This window comes from Gopherus flavomarginatus, chromosome 7 (genome assembly GCF_025201925.1).
Source record: "Gopherus flavomarginatus isolate rGopFla2 chromosome 7, rGopFla2.mat.asm, whole genome shotgun sequence".
Classification (NCBI taxonomy): Eukaryota; Metazoa; Chordata; order Testudines; family Testudinidae; genus Gopherus; species Gopherus flavomarginatus.
Window position 1 is genome coordinate 52,406,716 of NC_066623.1, and position 17,814 is coordinate 52,424,529.

The 17,814-nt window shown below is 46.2% G+C and overlaps 2 protein-coding genes across 15 annotated transcripts in view; both read right to left on the reverse strand.

Moving 5' to 3' along the window:
• PRRC2C (proline rich coiled-coil 2C) overlaps positions 1 to 6,069 on the reverse strand; it is a 139,634-nt gene extending 133,565 nt beyond the window's left edge. For all 12 annotated transcript variants that reach the window (XM_050962951.1, XM_050962957.1, XM_050962959.1 and 9 more), the window contains exon 1: positions 5,961 to 6,069. The gene's annotated coding sequence lies outside the window, so the exon portion shown is untranslated. The remainder of the gene's footprint in view (positions 1 to 5,960) is intronic.
• Positions 6,070 to 13,896: 7,827 nt separating this feature from the next.
• Positions 13,897 to 17,814, reverse strand: part of LOC127055812 (dimethylaniline monooxygenase [N-oxide-forming] 4-like) — a 56,016-nt gene continuing 52,098 nt past the window's right edge. For all 3 annotated transcript variants that reach the window (XM_050963234.1, XM_050963235.1, XM_050963236.1), the window contains one exon: positions 13,897 to 17,540. In XM_050963234.1, coding sequence (XP_050819191.1) covers positions 17,111 to 17,540 — 430 coding nt within the window. In that variant the 3' untranslated portion in view covers positions 13,897 to 17,110. The remainder of the gene's footprint in view (positions 17,541 to 17,814) is intronic.

A 17,814-nucleotide genomic window follows, 5' to 3' on the forward strand; every position in this document is an offset into this window, starting at 1 on the left:
TTAGTGCAATCTGTAATTAACAGTTTATAAAGAAATGCTAAAGAATTAATGTTATATAGTGTCTGAGGTATTCATAATAAAAACAGTTAGTTTGTACACGGTAGATATTGAAACTGTTTTCATCTCTGCATATTACAGTATCTTTGTACTTTATTACAATTTCCATCATCTTCTGCTCCTTGTGTATTTTTGAACACTTAACTTTATATTTTTTCTAGTTTTACAAACATATCCAATGTTCATCTTTTTTCACACCTTTCAGCTGTGTTCTTTTCTGACCTGTTTCTGTCCATGTTATGGCGAATATATTATAAATTGTGTCAAGATCTATAAAATTAAAACTAAGGGTAGAAAAAATTACAGGGCAAACAGATTGGACTACTAAAGCCTTAGGTCAATACAAACTACGAGCAAAGTTTCTACTAGTAAGCAAAATGGTAATTCCATGATGTCAAGTCCAGCATCCATTCCCAGCTAATGGAAATGGGGAAAGTATTACCAGGTTACTTTTCTCTTATACCCTGCTTGAAGACTCCATCATTTACAGCAACCTCTGGATTCAGGGTGTGTGATAAATTTGAAATTCCTCTCCTTCTCCCCCAGGTTTGCTGCTAGGAGAGGGAAAGAATTCTCTCAACCCGTAACTCTAAAGCCTCATGGCTAATGTGAGTGCTTCTTCCCCGTCAATATCTCCATCATCTGGTCTTTTCATCTTCATATCACACTACTCTGTAGTCTAAACCAGGTAGGTCTACATAAGGTAGCTTATGTCGACCCAACTATGTCAGTGTCTCCACTACAGACTTGCTCTCTCGCCTATATAAGTGCCCAATTACACCATCATAACAACTCTATCTCCATGAGAGGCATAGGGCTTATGTCTGTGTAGACACTGCATTCTTTACATGGGCTGTTGGCTGTCATTCTTGTCAATTTCACGATTCCTGGAGCCATGAAATTGACAAGAAAGTCAACTCCCGAGCCAGGCTGCTGTCAGGTCTCCACTCCAAGCTGGGCTGGCACCTAAGCTCCCAGCTTGGGCTGCTGCCCAGGCTCCTCACTCTGAGTGCTGCTGCCGGCCCATCCCCCGGTCCTGGATCCCTGCTGGAAGCACGGCAGCTGACTGGACTCTGCGGTGGATTTACTGCCAGAGGCGAGAAGCCCCAAGTGGCTGTCCCCTTGGTCCTGGCTGGGAGCAGGGAGGCAAGAAGCCCCAAGGGAAAGCTGGGCTCCTGTGCAGAGCTGAGAGCTCTGGCTCTCAGCCCACACCAGTGCCCCTCTTCAGTCGGTGAAAGAGCTCCTAGTGCACCACCAACAGAAGGAGAGTAGTGTGAAAGTGGTCGCTGTGAGTCAACCTAAGACAAGTTGATTTAAGACTGTAGTGTAGATTTGCCCCAAATCTTTTGTCCAGGCCCTCATAAAAAAAGCTGTATGTAATTTTTGTATCAGATCTCGGAATGCTTTACAATCTTTAACGTACTTATCCTCACAACATCTCTGAGCAGGGAAATATTACCCCTACTTTTACAAACAGGGAACTGAGGCACAGAGACACTAAGTAACCTGACCAAGGTCACACAACATCTGTGGCAGAGCAGGGAACTGAACCTGGTCTCCCATCCTAGGCTAGTGCCTCCCTGTACATCCCACCTTAACTATTGCAACATCTTTAATTTGGCCACCCTGATACACATTGCCTGTCCATACAAAATAGAGCCACTAAAGTCACCTGCCTTGTCTATCAATCTGATGTCATTTCCCCATTTAATTAAAGGTATTTGGGATGAAGACTTCATAACTCAGATCCAGTGTAATGTTTTCACCCCTCAGCCAGAAGGCTGAGAAGCAATTACTACGAGAAATTTCCACTACATGCAACCGACGAAGTGGGTATTCACCCACGAAAGCTCATGCTCCAAAACGTCTGTCAGTCTATAAGGTGCCACAGGACTCTTTGCTGCGATTACTACATTGTGTGCCCAATCCCCTTACTTACATACCTTCTGCTGATCAAAACAAAAACCCACCTCGGCACAGCAACAATACCCTAGACAAGGTGTCCTAAAATGTGCAATCTTTTACCTGCAACCATTTCACTTCTCAGAACAGACTGTTATATTTGATTTCCCTGAAGATGCTGAAGATGCTTTCTATAAACCTACATAACCAGAAGTACTCCAGTAAAACTTCAACTGTAACTTTTGCAACTATTTTTGTAGAAGTATTTTTCCTAAGGCAATGTTTCCAATTAAATGTAAGTAGTAAAGAGAATTTATGCTACTATTGCATTTGAAAGGTACAGTCCTCAAAGGAGAGCTTGTGAAGAATGGTTTACACATATATAACACATTTATCTATCATACTAAGGACTTTACAAAAGTGGTAATCTCCATTTTACAAATTAAGAAAATTAGGCAGTGCAGTGACTGGGTACACTCAAGGCCACAGCATGTCAGTCTGAGCAGAACACAGGTGATGAGTCCCAGTCTCCATCTAGATCAGGGGTTGGCAACCTTTCGGAAGTGGTGTGCCGAGTCTTCATTTATTCACTTTAATTTAAGGTTTTGTGTGCCAGCAATACATTTTAATGTTTTTTTAGAAGGTCTCTCTCTATAAGTCTATGTATTATACAACTAAACTATTGTTACATTGTAAAATAAACAAGGATTTACAGAACTCCAGATTGGCAGCGGGCTGTGCGGGGCCAGTGGCCGGGACCCTAGACCAGCAGTGGGTGCTCACTGTTGCTCAGGGGTTCCATTCACCGGCTCCTGCCAGCCGGGATTCCGGCTGCCGGACCTGCTCAACTCACTGCTGGTCTGGGGTCCCGGCCCTGTCCACATACTGTGGGCACCTACCTTTTCCCTGGTTCTGGTCCATTCTCTTCCTCTCTCTGCACTGAGCTGAGGGTGGGAATGCACTGAGTACAGGACTGGTGAAGGGTCTGGCCAGCAGCTAGAATAAGGAAGGGGGCTCAGGGTTGGAGGGCAGGAGGTTTGGATGTCGGGCACTTACCTGGGCAGCTCCCATTTGCGAGGGGTGCAGGTGAGAATGGGGGGGGTGCAGAAGCTCCCGTTTGGTGCTCAGGGTGAGAGTGGGGATGGGGGGGCTGGGTATGTGGGGGGGCGCAAGAGTCAGGGCAGAGGCATGTGAGGGGGCTGCAGGTGTCAGGGCAGGGGGTGGAGGGAGACTGGGTATGTGTGGGGGTGCCAGAGTCAGGGCTGGGGTCGTGGGTGTATGTGTGTGAAGGAGTCAAGCAGAGGGCTGGGTGTGTATGAGGGAGGCAGAGGGCTGGGTGTGTGCGTGGCAGAGTCAGGGCTCAGGGCTGGGTGTGTGTGAGGGGGGGTCAAGGCAGAGGGCTGGAGGGGATATGCCCCTATTCCACCACCCCCCGCTTCTTCTCTGCCCGTGGGGGAGCAGGGGAGGGCAGAGAAGAGCGGGCTGGGATGGGCAGGATTTTTAATGGCACGCTGCTGCCTGCCAGGACTCCGGCACGTAGCAGCATGCCATTAAAAATCGGCACGCGTGACATTGATTGCCGACCCCTGATCTAGATATTAGACTGTGTTGCCTCCCATTTTAGCTCCATTAAAATCCATTATCAATATACCTTCTTAAACGATAAGTGGCATCTTTTAACATTTATCATTAACTCATTGCATCAGAGAACGTGCTGCACTCTATGGCACAAACCATGCTTTTGTCAAAGGCATGCCAAGTCCTAAGAACTGAAAACATTCATTTTTTAATTCAAAGAACAACACTGAGTAACAAACATACTATAATGCCCCTATATTAAGCTTGATAAAAAATTACATTTTACTCTGATCATCATAGTATGGAAAGAAAAACTGAAAACTGACAAGCTTCTAGCAACAGAGATATTAAAGGTGACCTGCCAGGGGAATAAAATTACGTAGGAAGGAGAATGGAAGGTTTCTTTCAAAAAAAATTTTTATATTAGAAATTCACATCCTGCCTACCCAGAAATTCTATAGAAAGCTGAAGGACAAGTGGAATTATATTATTCTAGATAAGAGACTGAAAACTAAACTACCAACAGGGAAATGGATTTTTAGTCTAACTGTTCAAAACTTTGTAGCTTATTTTTGCCAACACCTATTTGACTCAAATGCTTGAGAAACACTTGGGAAGAAAAAATGGACTTTGAATTAAGGGGTGAAAAAACCTCTCATTACACATCTGAAACCAGAACAAACAGGGAAGATCTGTCTGGTATTCCTGTTTAACACAAAAACACAATAAAAAAAAAAAAAGAAAACTCTCAGAATGTCACTGCCCTCACTCCCCAAAAGTCCCCCTTCAGATCTTTTTCATACATTCCACTCTTTTCTTCATGAATTCCTATTTCCCTTTATAAGTAACTTTTCAAAAGTCAAGTCTGGAATCCTCTGGGACAGGCTGGGTCAGATCAATGGGATAATGAGAAACACACTGGAACAGCATGTATACTGGACACTCTTCACTACACAGGGATGCTTCCTCTTGATTAATCAGCAAAGAAACGTATTTTCTTGGAAACCTGTTGAGCTGCATCTACAATTATTCTCTGCCCCCAAAATTTCCAACCACTGCTTCCCTCAGCAGTGGGAATGCTTAATAGACTCATAGGTCAGAATGTAGACCAGCAGCAGGTCTAGACAGCACCATGTTAAAATGCCAGCAGCCTCCTGAAACCATGTCTACACTAGCATTCCTACCACTACTAACCATGACATAAACAAGACTTTAGTGAGCTGCGTTTTATTCTGAAGCTAAATGAAATAATCCTGCAATGTCTACTCACCCTATTCACCTCAAGAATTATGAGTACAAAAATGTCAGTGTCTCATCAAAACGTAGACATTATAGGGCATAGAACCTTGGAAATAATAGGTGAGTATCCCATAATATGAACACAAAATTATTGAATAAAAACAACTACAAACTAACATCAACTGCATATCCCATGCCTTCCTGTATCTTGACCACTGAAACATTTTAGGGTAAGAGGAAAAAAAAGATAAAAACTAAACTGCATTGACCAGAAATACCCTCTGATGCCCCATGCCTCCAATTTTGCAACAACCCATGTGTGATCAGGTGCCTCAATAGAGAGGAAAAAGCTCAGTTTCACCATACAGTATTCCTGTACCTACTGCCCTTCTCTTCATGGTTATTCATACAACTAGGGGTGAGCAGGGAAGAGATGCTACTTCTGCAGCGCCCCATGGAGTTCACAGCGCCTGCAAGCAGCAGGACCAATCGATCACTCGTGTCATGCAGCCAAGAGGGAAATACAGGCTCAACCCATCCCAGCCTCAAGAAGAAGAAAAAAGGACCCATTACTCACTGCAAAGAAATTGGGGCCCTTTGCTCAGCCCCAGGGAGCAGCACTACGGGGCCGGGGCCCCTTCCGCCCGCACCTCGCCTCTCCCCCTTTACGAGCACTATGGAGCTGGGATCTCTTTCCCCCTCGTTTAACTCTTCCCCGGAACAGCGCTATGGGGCTCGGGCCTCCTCCCTCCGCGCCGCGCCTCGCCTCACCTCCCCGCAGAGCAGCACTGTAGGCTGGGCCCCTTACCCAACCCTCTCCCGCCCCCCGCACAATGGGGCCGGGCCCCTTCCCCCACAGGAGAAAGCAAAAGGCGGCTAATGGGGAGCCCCCCATCATCTCCCGGAGGAGGTCTCGGGGAGCCCTCTCCCCCTCTCCATGGCAGCGGGCCGAACCTTCTCCCCTCGCCGCAGCCCCCGCCCCCCCACGCCGAGCGGAAGCGGGGCCCAGACGGAGCCCACCCCCGGGCCATGCGGCGCAGGCCGCTCTCATCTGAGTGCCGCTCCCACCGGCTCCAGGGGCCCGGCCCCGCCCGGCCGCGGCGGAAGCGGCGGCGAGCCCCGCTCCCCTAAGGGAGGACTCCGCCGGCCAGCTCCCCTCTCCCGGCCCCCCTGCGGTCTCTTACCTGGCGCGCAGCGTCCGGGGCCGGCGCTCTGGCCTGTACCCGGCTGCGGGACTCGGTGAGGCCGCTGCCGCCGCGCGAACCGCCTCCACACAGAGGCCAAGATGGCGGGCGGCCAAGCCGGCGCCAACGGCGTCTGACCTCACCGCGCAGCGCCCACGCAAGCCGGTCACGTGATGCCAGGCTGCCGCAGTCGCCTGGGCGGATTCCTCCTATCCGCGGAGCCGATAGCGCCACCTGCAGGAGCCTGATGGAACTGCCACTCCAAGGAGACAGGCACTGCTGCGGGTGTGGGAACTGCAGGACAGTTAGGTCACTCTAACCCCCGGGGGCACCTCGTGGCCTTTGTTTCTCCAGAGTTCAGATATGTGTCTCTTTTGGGGTCAGCCCAGGGGAGATTGGAGAAGCTCCAGATTCCTCCCTGGCTTTCCTGACTCTTGCAGGTCACAGCAAAGTTTGCAAATCTCAGCAAACCTGAGGCCTGTGATGGGCTTGTAATAAAGCTATGCTAGTTGGATGCTGGATTAGGAACTATCACACAGTCCACTAGCACATCTTGGCAAAGAGTGGGTACAGATGCCCCCTGGGTTATGCAAACCTGACTTACCCAAATCCGCAGTTACGGAAAAAGTTCTGTAATCGAGAAATAGGGGGTAGGGAGGAGGGTGTGTAGCTGGGTTTGGGTTTTTTTGCGTAATGGTCGGGTATGCGTTTCCGACTTACGCAAAATTCGAGTTACGCAAGGCGTTCTGGAATGGAGCACTTGCATAAATTGGGGAGCATCTGTATTGCCAACCTGCCAACATCCAGGAATCAGGCTAAAAAAATCATGAGATTGGCTTCAAAATCATGAGATTTTAAAAATAAATGGGAAGTTCTTTCCCCCTCCCCTCCCTTTTATTTTCTGAATTTGTGAATTGCACAAAAGTTACATTTCCAATCTTTCCTCTGCAAGGACGAGAGCTAGAAACTGAGACCTGCTATACACACAGAATATGTCTACACTGCAGTTAAAAATCTGCGGCTGCCCATACCAGTTGACTCAGGTTGGCGGTGCTCAGGCTAAGGAGTTGTTTAACTGCAGTGTAGACCTTTGGGTTCAGGCTGAAACTTGGGTTCTAGGATCCTAGAAGTGGGAGAATCCCAGAGGGAGAGTTGAAGCAATTAAATAGCCCCTTAGCCCAAGTCCCTCAAGCCCAAGTCAGCTGACATGAGCCAGCCATTGATGTCTAATTGCAGTGTAGACTTATGCACCGTTTTCCTACAGTTTAGATAGGAGTGTGATTTTTTTTAAAAGTATATATTTATACCAGTATGGCTAGTAGTGTGGAAGCTGTTATATAGGTGTAAAGGCACCATATAGCGATATAGTGGATTCTCTTTCCTATACAGGAATAATCTGTACTGATATAACTGAGCTCAAACAAGGAGGTTGTATCATGTAGTGGCCTAGTGTATATAGCACTGGACTGGGACTCAAAGAGGTTATGTAGTGGGGTGGTCACCCCGCCCATGCCCTACACGGCTTGAAACAGCCCTGGGAGAGGGCTGGGGTGGGGGAACAGCTAGGCTGATTGGGGGAAAGCAGCCACAGGTGCGGCCAAACCCCAATCAGGCCATGGCTGGCCCTGTATGAGGGCTGAGGGCCAGAGACTAGGACACACTCTCTCTCGCTAGCTTCCTGTGAGAGGAGAACCTGGTTGCCTGGTATCTGAGAAGGCTACGTTAGGTGAAGCAGTGCTGGGGAAGGACAGAGGTAGCTGGGGAGCACCAGCCTAGTAAAACCCCAGGCTGCAGGCCTTGCTAAGGTCAAAATGGTACTGGGGCTGCAGGGAGGTAGCCCAGAGACAGGCAAAGGCAGCAGGTCTTAAACCCCTTGCCGATGATGAGTGGCCATTACAGACTGCAGTCTGCCCTAGTGAGTGGGGACTAGATGATGACTGGCAGGAATCACTGACACAAGGTGGAGATAGAGGTTTGGGGGTTTCCCTTAGTGGGCAGAACCCTGATGTAAAGGGTACCGGGGTCTGGGAGGGACATGAGGCCAGTGGCAGGCAAGACACCAGCCTGCAGAGGGCGCTCTGGGCTGGAAAGAGCTAATTCCTGAGACAGCCAGCAGGAGGCACCACCCCAGTGAGTCAATGCCCTGCCCCAGGCTATGTAAGAGATAAACCAGTATAGCTAAAGCAGTACTAGTATTGTGTATAGGCAAGGCCTCACTTTATTTTTAAAATGAAATATGAAATTATCATATTGTTCTTTCCATGAGCTGTGGCTTTAAGTAAACTACTAAATAGGGCAAGATGCTGGCACTGCTGAAGAGAGCCTGTAAAACTCTCATAAGGTTTGATGTTTTACTTTAAATCCCCAGGTCCTAGAGTCAAGTGATTATATATACAGAATTGCCAACCAAGAGCATTAAAAAATCATCAATTGGACCATAAAATAAATCAGAAAACTGGTTTAAAAATAAGATTTAAATTTGGGGTCTTTCTATCTGCCTTCTGATGTCTGAGCTTTTAAGGGTCATATTGTCCAGATTTTCTCTGCAACCATGAAGGCCAGATGTGTGTGTGATTGTTTGTTTTTTAAATGAAAGCAGAAAAGCAGAGATTCTCACATAGACGCAAGACTCCAGGAGCTGAAGCTATTGGAAAATACTGCAAGACTGATGCAAAAATTGCAAGAGATGGCAAAACTGACAAGGTAAGTTTCAGGCCTTTCCGCATACTAAAGACTCAGAGGCCAGCAGGAATATAAAAGGAATCCAAAATGTATTATTTAAAAAAATCTTATGATTTTTGTGGGGCCCGAATGATGAAGTCTGAACATTTGGGGGTTGGCAATCCTTTAATGAGGTACCTGTACCACAGTAATAATTTTCTGTAATATTTTTATGAATGATATACATGACAATGACTTACTTGACTAGGGATTGGTTTCAGAGTGGTAGCCGTGTTAGTCTGTATCAGCAAAAAGAACGAAAAGTAGTTGTGTCACCTTAGAGACTAACAGATTTATTTGAGCATAAGCTTTCTTGGGCTAAAGCCCATCATCAGATGCATGCAGTGGAAAATACAGTAGGAAGATAGATATATACAGAGAACATGAAAAAATGGGGGTTGCCATACCAACTCTGAAGAGAGTAATCGATTAAGGTAGGCTATTATCAGCAGGAAAAAATAACATTTGTAGTGATAATCAGGATGGCCCATTTCAAACAGTTGGCAAGAAGGTGTGAATAACGGGGGAAAATTAACATGAGGAAATAGTTTTTAGTTTGTGTAATGACTCATCCACTCCCTGTCTTTATTCAAGCCTAATTTAGTGGTGTCCAGTTTGCAAATTAATTCCAATTCTGCAGTTTCTTTGTTGAAGAATTCTGACTTTTAGGTATGTAATTGAGTGTCCAGGGAGGTTGAAGTGTTCTCCGACTGGTTTTTGAATGTTATAATTCTTGGTGTCTGATTTGTGTCCATTTATTCTTTTGCGTAGAGACTGTCCGGTTTGGCTAATGTACATGGCAGAGGGGCATTGCTGGCACATGATGGCATATATCACATTGATAAATGTACAGGTGAACGAGCCTCTGATAGTGTGGCTGGTGTGATTAGGTTCTATGATGGTGTCCCTTGAATAGATATGTGGACAGAGCTGGCAATGGGCTTTGTTGCAAGGATAGGTTCCTGGGTTAGTGTTTTTGGTGTGTGATTGCTGCTGAGTATCCTTGCAACAAAGTCTGTTGCTTGACTACGCTAACCCATGGACTTTCCAATGCCGTGTTCCTGTTGATTGATAAATCCTACTCTGTTTTGAGAAGGCTGCCTGGTGTCACCACAAACACTTTAGGTACATTGGTCACTGAAGAGTGAAAAAGTCTCTGACTAGGAGTCTTTTGCAGTTGGACTCGCTGGACAGAGTTCACGGTGTGAAATGGGACGGCTGGAGTCTAGCAGCTCAGTCTTGGAGGCGCTGAGGCCATGTGGCCTACCCTGAAGAAGAGTGGAACCCTAATGGGCATAGCACACTGAAGGCATTCCTCCAAGGGACTGTTTAAAGGCTGGAGAGTAGAACCAATCCTGTGGATCCATGGCAGTACCAAAACAGATTTAGGCCCTGCTTCTGCAAAGCTTATTTCAAGGCACACTACTTGTTTCACTTCCAAAGTTACCACCATCCCACACAAATGAGGCATCCTCATTTGTTTGTTGAAAACTCTTGACATCAGAAATAAAGACTCATAATTCTGAGATAACAGAAGGAGTCATTTACATAAAAGGAAGAAACCCTGCAGCATTTTTCTTACTCATTATTATTTGAATTACAGTAGTGCTTAGAGGTCTCAGCTAGAGATTCAGGCCCCATTGTTCTAGCACTGCAAAAACACATAGTGAGAGATGGTCCATGCCCTAAACAGCTTGCGATCTACACAGACAAGACAGACAAAGGGTGGGAAGGGAAACAGAAGCACAAAAAGGTGAAGTGACTTGCCTAAGGTCAAACAGCGATCAGTGACAAAGCCAAGAATAGAACCCGGACTGAAATCCAGGCTCCACTGAATGCCAAAATCCCCATTGACTTCAATACAGGCAAAATTTCATCCTAGGTCTTCTGACTACCAGGCTACTGTTCTATCCACTAGACCGCATGGAGATCTGTGGCCCCACAAAGTCATGAGACCTCCTGATCGACCTCCTCCTGATGCTAACCAAGATGGCCATCCACCAGACCAGGGGAAAGAAGCATACCTTGGACTCCACCACTCAGTTATTTGTTGCAGAGTGTTCCCACCACCCTCCCAGTCCTGAATTTCCCCAAAATTGCCTCCCTGCGCTGTTCACCTCTCTCACTGACCCAGGGCCAGCTCTAGGTTTTTTGCTGCCCCAAGCAAAAAAAATTTTGGCTGCCCCCCACCCCAGCCCTGGGCTTTCACCTCCACACACACCAGTGCCCTCCCCCACCCACCCTCTCTCTTCCCCTCCAACCCACACCCCCTTCCACCCCAGCGCTGGGCTCTCCCTCCTACTCCACCCCACCCGCACCCCCTGCCCCTCCAGTCTTGGGCTCCCCCCCAACAATGTTGACTCCGTCCACTCCCCCCTCACCTCCAGCCAGTCCTGCGCTAGCAGGGTCAGGATAAGCAGCAGGGCTCCCAGGCCGTGCCTCAGCCCAGGGTCCCTCCAGCCAGGGCTCCTGCCTCCAGGACCGGCTGGGATCCAGGAGGGCAGAACTGGGCGACTGCCCTGGCAGGGGGCTGAGGAGCCAGTGCAGGGCAGCCCTAGAGGGAGCGGAGAGCCAGAGAGCGAGACAAGGGCTCCGCATGGCAGTGCCCCGCCCTCTATGGCCGTGCTGCTGCTGCTTCTGGCCGCCCTGCTGCAGTCCCTGGGCAGCTCGGGCCACTTCGCCGAGCCCCAGCTGCGGCGCTGGGGGCCAGATGCCCTGCGGCACCTGCAGGCGGCTCCTCCCACCCTGAGTGTCCCCCACTCAGAGCCTGCCCAGCCCAGCCACAAGGTGCGGACGCTGCTCCCCCGCAGCGCGAACTGCACTCCCCACGCACGATGTGCTGCTGCTGCCAGGGCCGGCTCTAGGCTTTTGCCACCCGAAGCAAAAAAAAAAAAAGTGTCCAGAATGCTGCCTCTGAAAATGTGCCACCTCAAGCACATGCTTGGTTTGCTGGTGCCTAGAGCCGGCCCTGCACTGACCAGTTACAGAAATTATGAAGTTTGTTGCTCCTTTAAGGAGACAATACACTGCAGCTCATTCATTTAACTGGGGTTTGACAAACACTCTGATTCAATCACAGCACTGAGTTGGTTTATAGTAAAATTAAAACAAAGTCATTAAGCAAAAAGCCATAGGTTTATATTCCAAGTACAAGGAATAAAGACAGAAAGGGTTATGAGGAAACAGAAGTAAAATATGCATTCAAGACTAAAATCTGCTTTAACAAAGTAGGGTGTCTTGTTCAAAGAAGTGTTTCTCACCAAGTCTCTTTTCCACCATCACTGACCAGACCCTCTGTCCAGGATCCAACATATGGAACTCAAAGCGCTGTGCTTCTTTAACTCCTCAGGATAACTTAGGGGCTTGCTCTCCCTCTTTTCATAGGCCAGTAAACACTGGAAATGTATTCTTCTGAAACATATCTCCAGATAAAGTTCCTTTCCCTGTTGGGTATGGATGCCATGCTGTCTGGTGTGGACTTCATGCTATCTTTTCTCCCCGCTAGCGATTTTTACAATGCAAATAGTCTTTTCCCACAACCTCCAATACAAATGAATAGCCCACTGAATTTGGGCACATCTGGTTTGAGTTGTTGGCCTCTTTCCTTTTTCTGGAGGGAACCTGTTTATCAATTCCCCTGACCTGCCTGGTTTAAACATATTTTAGTCACATATTTCCAGTATATATCTATAAAGTCTTTTGGGGGGTTACCATACATACATCATGCAAAAATATTAATGATCACTGAGTTGTTAGTTTTCCAATGATATATTAGATGCCACCTTTTGGGTAAATATCATGACAACAGTGTGCCAATTGTCACTGGGGAACTTTTAGGGTCACATGGATGCAGGAGTCTCTCTGCGTAGTTCTCTTTGCAGGATCAGGGTCTTTGATTGTAAGCTCTTTAGGGCAGGGACCATGACTTACCGTGTCTTCTGAGAAGCACCTAAGTCACATTTTGGTGCCATAAAATAATGAATACAAATAAGAGCAATATTCTCATTATTTAGACTGAGGCAGCACCAATGTATGTGAGGTCCTTTCTAAAGAGAGGAAGAGACAGACCCTGCTCAAAAAACTTACAATCTAAAAGCAAGATTCCTGTGTTGAGGAATTCTAAATAATTTGCCAGTAAACATGCATCAGAAACCCTGGGGTCCCATACGTTCTCACATGTGTATTTCTCACCAGACAAAAAATACACTTTAAAAAACACATACCTTGGTTTTATGTGTTTTGCTTATTTTTACTCACGCAGATGGGAGAGGGAGCCAGGTGATGTGGAATTCTCATCCTGTATCTGCTACTGAGGATGATGGCTCCACTCACACTATAAATACCCACATGTCCAGAAATGGACTCAACAGTTCTAGGAAACCATTTCAGAATTCAAAGTCAGTCTGCATGGCAGGGAGGAGGGCAAAACCTTTTAAGTGTCCATTGAAAGCTGTTCTTGAGCCTAGCTAGCTCTCCTCAAGGGCTTTGTTGGAGGTGGCATTATGATGTCAAGATCCAATGGCCGGAAATCAAGATCCAATGGCCGGAAGTTAAAACTAGACAAATTCAGACTGGAAATAAAGCACATATTTTTAACAATGAGAGTGATTAACCACTGGAACAATTTACCAAGGTGGATTCTCTCCATCATTGGTGATTTTAAAATCAAGATTAGATGTTTAGAAGATATGCTCTAGTTCAAACAAGAATTAGTCCAGTGATGTTTTATGGGCAGTATTATGCAAGAGGTCAGACTAGATCACAGAAGACCCTTCTGGCCTTACAAACTATGAATCTCTGCTGTTTCTTTTATGTCGTTGAAGGAAATTGCCACAGGAAAGCAGGTCTCTTTAAGGAGATCAGGGACTACAGTATTACCTTTTTTGTTTGTTTGTTTTGGAACAGCTGTATCCATTCTGCTAAGGCCCAATCATGCAGATTTGAGGGCCACCATCTTGACTGACACTAGGGATCTCCATAGCTGAAAGGATAAGTGTCTACAGCTTAGGCCTTGAGCTAAAGAGCCAGGTTCTTTACCTGAGAGCTGTAACAGATCTATAGCCTCTGTGGATCGAGATCCATTCCACACACTGACCAGGGGGTTACACAGATATTTACTGCCAGGAATGATGTTTACTACTTCTCATAGACATTGTCTTCAGTGATTTAACAGGGTGTGAACTGCAAGTTTCCTCCTTAACATGTTTCACATTCACGCCCTTCAGACTTGCCACACCACAAAGCAGTCACCAAACCTGAGGGAGAGGGCAGGCCTGGAGTTAGCTTATGTTATGTTTTGCTAACATCAGGTGACTGCAATGAAAATACACAGCCACGCCCAGTAACAACAGTAATTGGTTAATGGTCCACCAATCTCTTCCCACAAGCTCCTGGGAACCAATCCCATCTCCTAATGTATAAAATGGGGAATAAGGATAACCCAGGGAATTATAGATCAGTCAACTTAACTTCTTATCCACAGTAATAATGAAGCAAATAAACAATCAGTTTGTAAGCACCTAGAAGAAAATAAGGTAAATAACAGTTAACATGGATTTGTTAAGAACAGATCATGTCAAACTGACCTAATATCCTTCTTCGACAAGGTAACAAGCCTTGTGGATGGAGGGAAGCAGTAGATATCATATCTTGACTTCTAGAAAGCTTTTGATACTGTCTCCCATGACCTTCTCCTAAGCAAACTAGAGAAATATAACCTAGACAAATCTACTATAAGGTTGGTACAGAACTGGCCAGAAAACTGTACTCAGAGTAGTTATCAAGGGTTCACAATTGAGCTGGAAGGGCATATTGTGTTGGATCCTGCTGATTTCTGTCCTGGGTCTGGTTCTAGTCAATATGTTTATAAATGATTTAGATAATGGCACAGAGAGTACACTGATAAAGTTTGTGGACAATGCCAAACTGGTGTGGGGGGTGGGGTTGCAAGTACTTTGGAGGAAAGAATTAGAATTTGAAATGATTCTGACAAAGTGGTCTGAATTAAATAGGATGAAATTCAGAAAGGACAAATGCAAAGTATTCCACTTGAAAGGAAAAATCATTTGCACAAATACACAATAGGAAATGTCTGCCTAGAAAGGAGTACTGCAGAAAAGGGTCTGGCAGTTATAGTGGATCACAAACTAAACATGAGGCAACAATGTACACTGTTACAAAAAAAGCAAACATTCTGGGCTGTATTAGCAGCAGTGTTATAAGCAAGACATGAGAAGAAATTTTTCCACTCTACTCAGCACAGATAAGGCCTCAACTATTGTATTGTGTCCTGTTCTGGGCACCACATTTCAGGAAATGTGGATTGTAGTGAAGCAGAGTGCCCTCCTTCTGAGGCTGATGGAGAGGAACCACTCTCTGCCCCCTATTGGGCAGAGTTAGACAAGTCTCGCCTCTGTGCCAAAAGCAGAGGAAAGGACGGGAAGTATAAGAGGTAGGGTCTCTAGTTCAGTTGGGCCAGAGCCAGGGAAGGAGTCAGATGTCTCTGCCTTGTGGCCAGCTCCTGGACCAAGGACTGAGCTGTGCCAGTCTCTGCCCCGGAGAACCCCGAAGGAAGGGAGCTGCCGAGACTGCTGTCAGATGATTAACCCAAGAAAATTGAGGATCCATGAGCAACGGAGCCCTATAGGCAGGGGTAGGAAGTAGCCCAGGGAAGCCAGACATTAATCCGGTTGTGTGGCCAGAAAATGAGTCAATGTTTTTCAGTAACTGCTTTGCTGACGTAGTGGTGAGACCACCCACCACTGTTAGAGGCCTGGGCTGGGACCTAGTGGAATGTGTTGGGCCCAGATCCCCTGGGGGGGCGGTGGCTTAGTCACCTGAGGTCAGCAGGCCTACTCACATAGGCTAAAGACTGCCTATTGCTCTGCCCACCCAGAGCCCCAGACAGTGTTTGCTGCCTGCTCCAGCGTGAAGATTGTAGCTAAAGGATCAGAGTTCTTAGATTGTCAGTTGCTGTCTGCCCAAGCCAGGAGGCCTTGGGCTAAAGACTGCTTGTTGCTTTGCCTGTCCTGAAATACAGAGCCCTAGCCTGCTAATTGACACCCTTACTGACATAGTGAGACAGAGTAGCCTCCCTCTGAGCCTGATGAGGAGGGACAGCCATAGAATCACTACATGGGCAAACTAGAGACTGTCCAGAGGAGAGGAACAAAAATCATTAAAGGTCTAGGAAACATGACCTATGAGGAAAGATTGAAATAAATGGGCTTGTTTAGTCTGGAGACGAGAAAACTGAGGAGGGACATATTAGTCTTCAAGTATGTACAAGGTTGTGATAAAGAGGGGGTGATAAATTGTTTTCCTTAACCACTGAAGTCAGGACAAGAAGTAATAGGCTTAAAATGCAGCAAGGAAGATTTAGGTTGGACATTAGGAAAACTTCTTAATTGTCAGGATGGTTAAGCACTGAAATAAATTACCGAAGGAGATGATGGAATTTCCACCACAGGAGGTTTTTAAGAACAGGTTAGGCAAACACCTGTCAGGGATGGTCTAGATAATTCTTAGTCCTGCCTCTGTCCAAATAACTGTAAAATGCTACTATAATCAGAATGCTAAAGATTTGCATCCTGTTTGTATTGTTGGACATTTATTGTATTTATTTATTTTGTGTATGCAATTTGATCAAGCCAAGTCACAGTGTTCTTAACAATGATGTTCAAGGCTTGAAGACCTCCAGGAAGTTGAGTCATCTGGCAGTCCTCAACAATATGTATCATGGTTTATGGCTGCCCATACTGACATAATGGACTGTATATAAATGCCACCGAAATTCTGCTGTAGCACAAATTCCATGTCCAGTACAAAACCAATTCAAAAGGCTCCATTGCCTTTGCGGTAAATCAAACCCAGGTTAACGTTGAGTGGGGTATGAAACAAGATAATTATTTGTTGGAAATAACTACATAAGGTGCAGGGCACCAGGGAGTGTGGCTCATCGGCTAAGGTAAGCACTACACCTGGTAGAAAGCACACAATGGGAAAGAATCAGAAAATGAAAGTGATTAGAAACTTATCTATACAACTTCTCTCTGTACAAAAGAGAAGGTGACTAGTCTACTTTCATAATCCAAGACAAACAATATGTAATCAGTACACAAGCAGGGTCAATGGTGAAAGACAAATGAAACATCTGACATCTCAACTGTAATAATCTGAGGCATTGATTGAGTTGGCAATCCCTATAGTCTCTGTTGCTCTCTCTGGCTCTGCATTGTCCGGGCTTCCTCATCCAGCGGTTTACCTCAGGGCCAACTTCATATTAGCTGGAGAGCAAGTGTGTGTATTCGCAAAGTGCCTAGGCCAGGGGTGGTTTCTGGTGTCAATCTGATTGGGATGAGCTGGGCTGGAAGAGTCTGAATTTTTTTGGAACTGATGAATGGTTCCAGCTTAGAACCTTCACCAGCTACTCAGAGCCCTCCTTTCATAAAGCCCATTTTACATATGGAAAAAACACCTAATCTTACCCTGGGGAACCACAGCTGAGGGGAATATTTACAAATAAGTAAACCAGCACAAAGGAGTGCAGGAAGGCCAAGAATTGTAAGCCACTGGAAAACCAAAGAGTGATTGGAAGAATCATTGATGACTCGAGTTCTCAGGGGCTTCACAGCCCTGTGCCACTGGGTCAAGATGGTGTTCCTGGCTCCTACCCATTTTCCTGGTCCAGCCAGGCGATACTGGCAAGGAGTGCATGGGCCAAAGAAAACTTCCAGGGCCAGCTTGGGATCCTTCAGGAAGAGCAGCAGCACGTTGGGTTTTACACCAACACATGATGCAATTTCATCCATGTAGCCAATGTAACTCGTCTTGATTTTGCTCTCCTTGTTGGAAAAACCCCTTCATTAGGAAATAAAACAAAAAGGTTATTGTATTTCTGTGTAAACCCAAAATGCATGACTGAAACTCCTTCCCATTTCCCTGATTCATACAAAGCTCTGTGCAGAGCAAATGGTCAGATATACAAACCATTAAAGACATGGCTATAGAATAATACTGAAAACATAATGCCATCATATACATCAATTTTATGCCCTTCATCTTTGTCATAAACATACAGCTACGGGTAGCATAAAATCCCTCCTTTACCTGTAAGGGGTTAAGCTCAAATAAC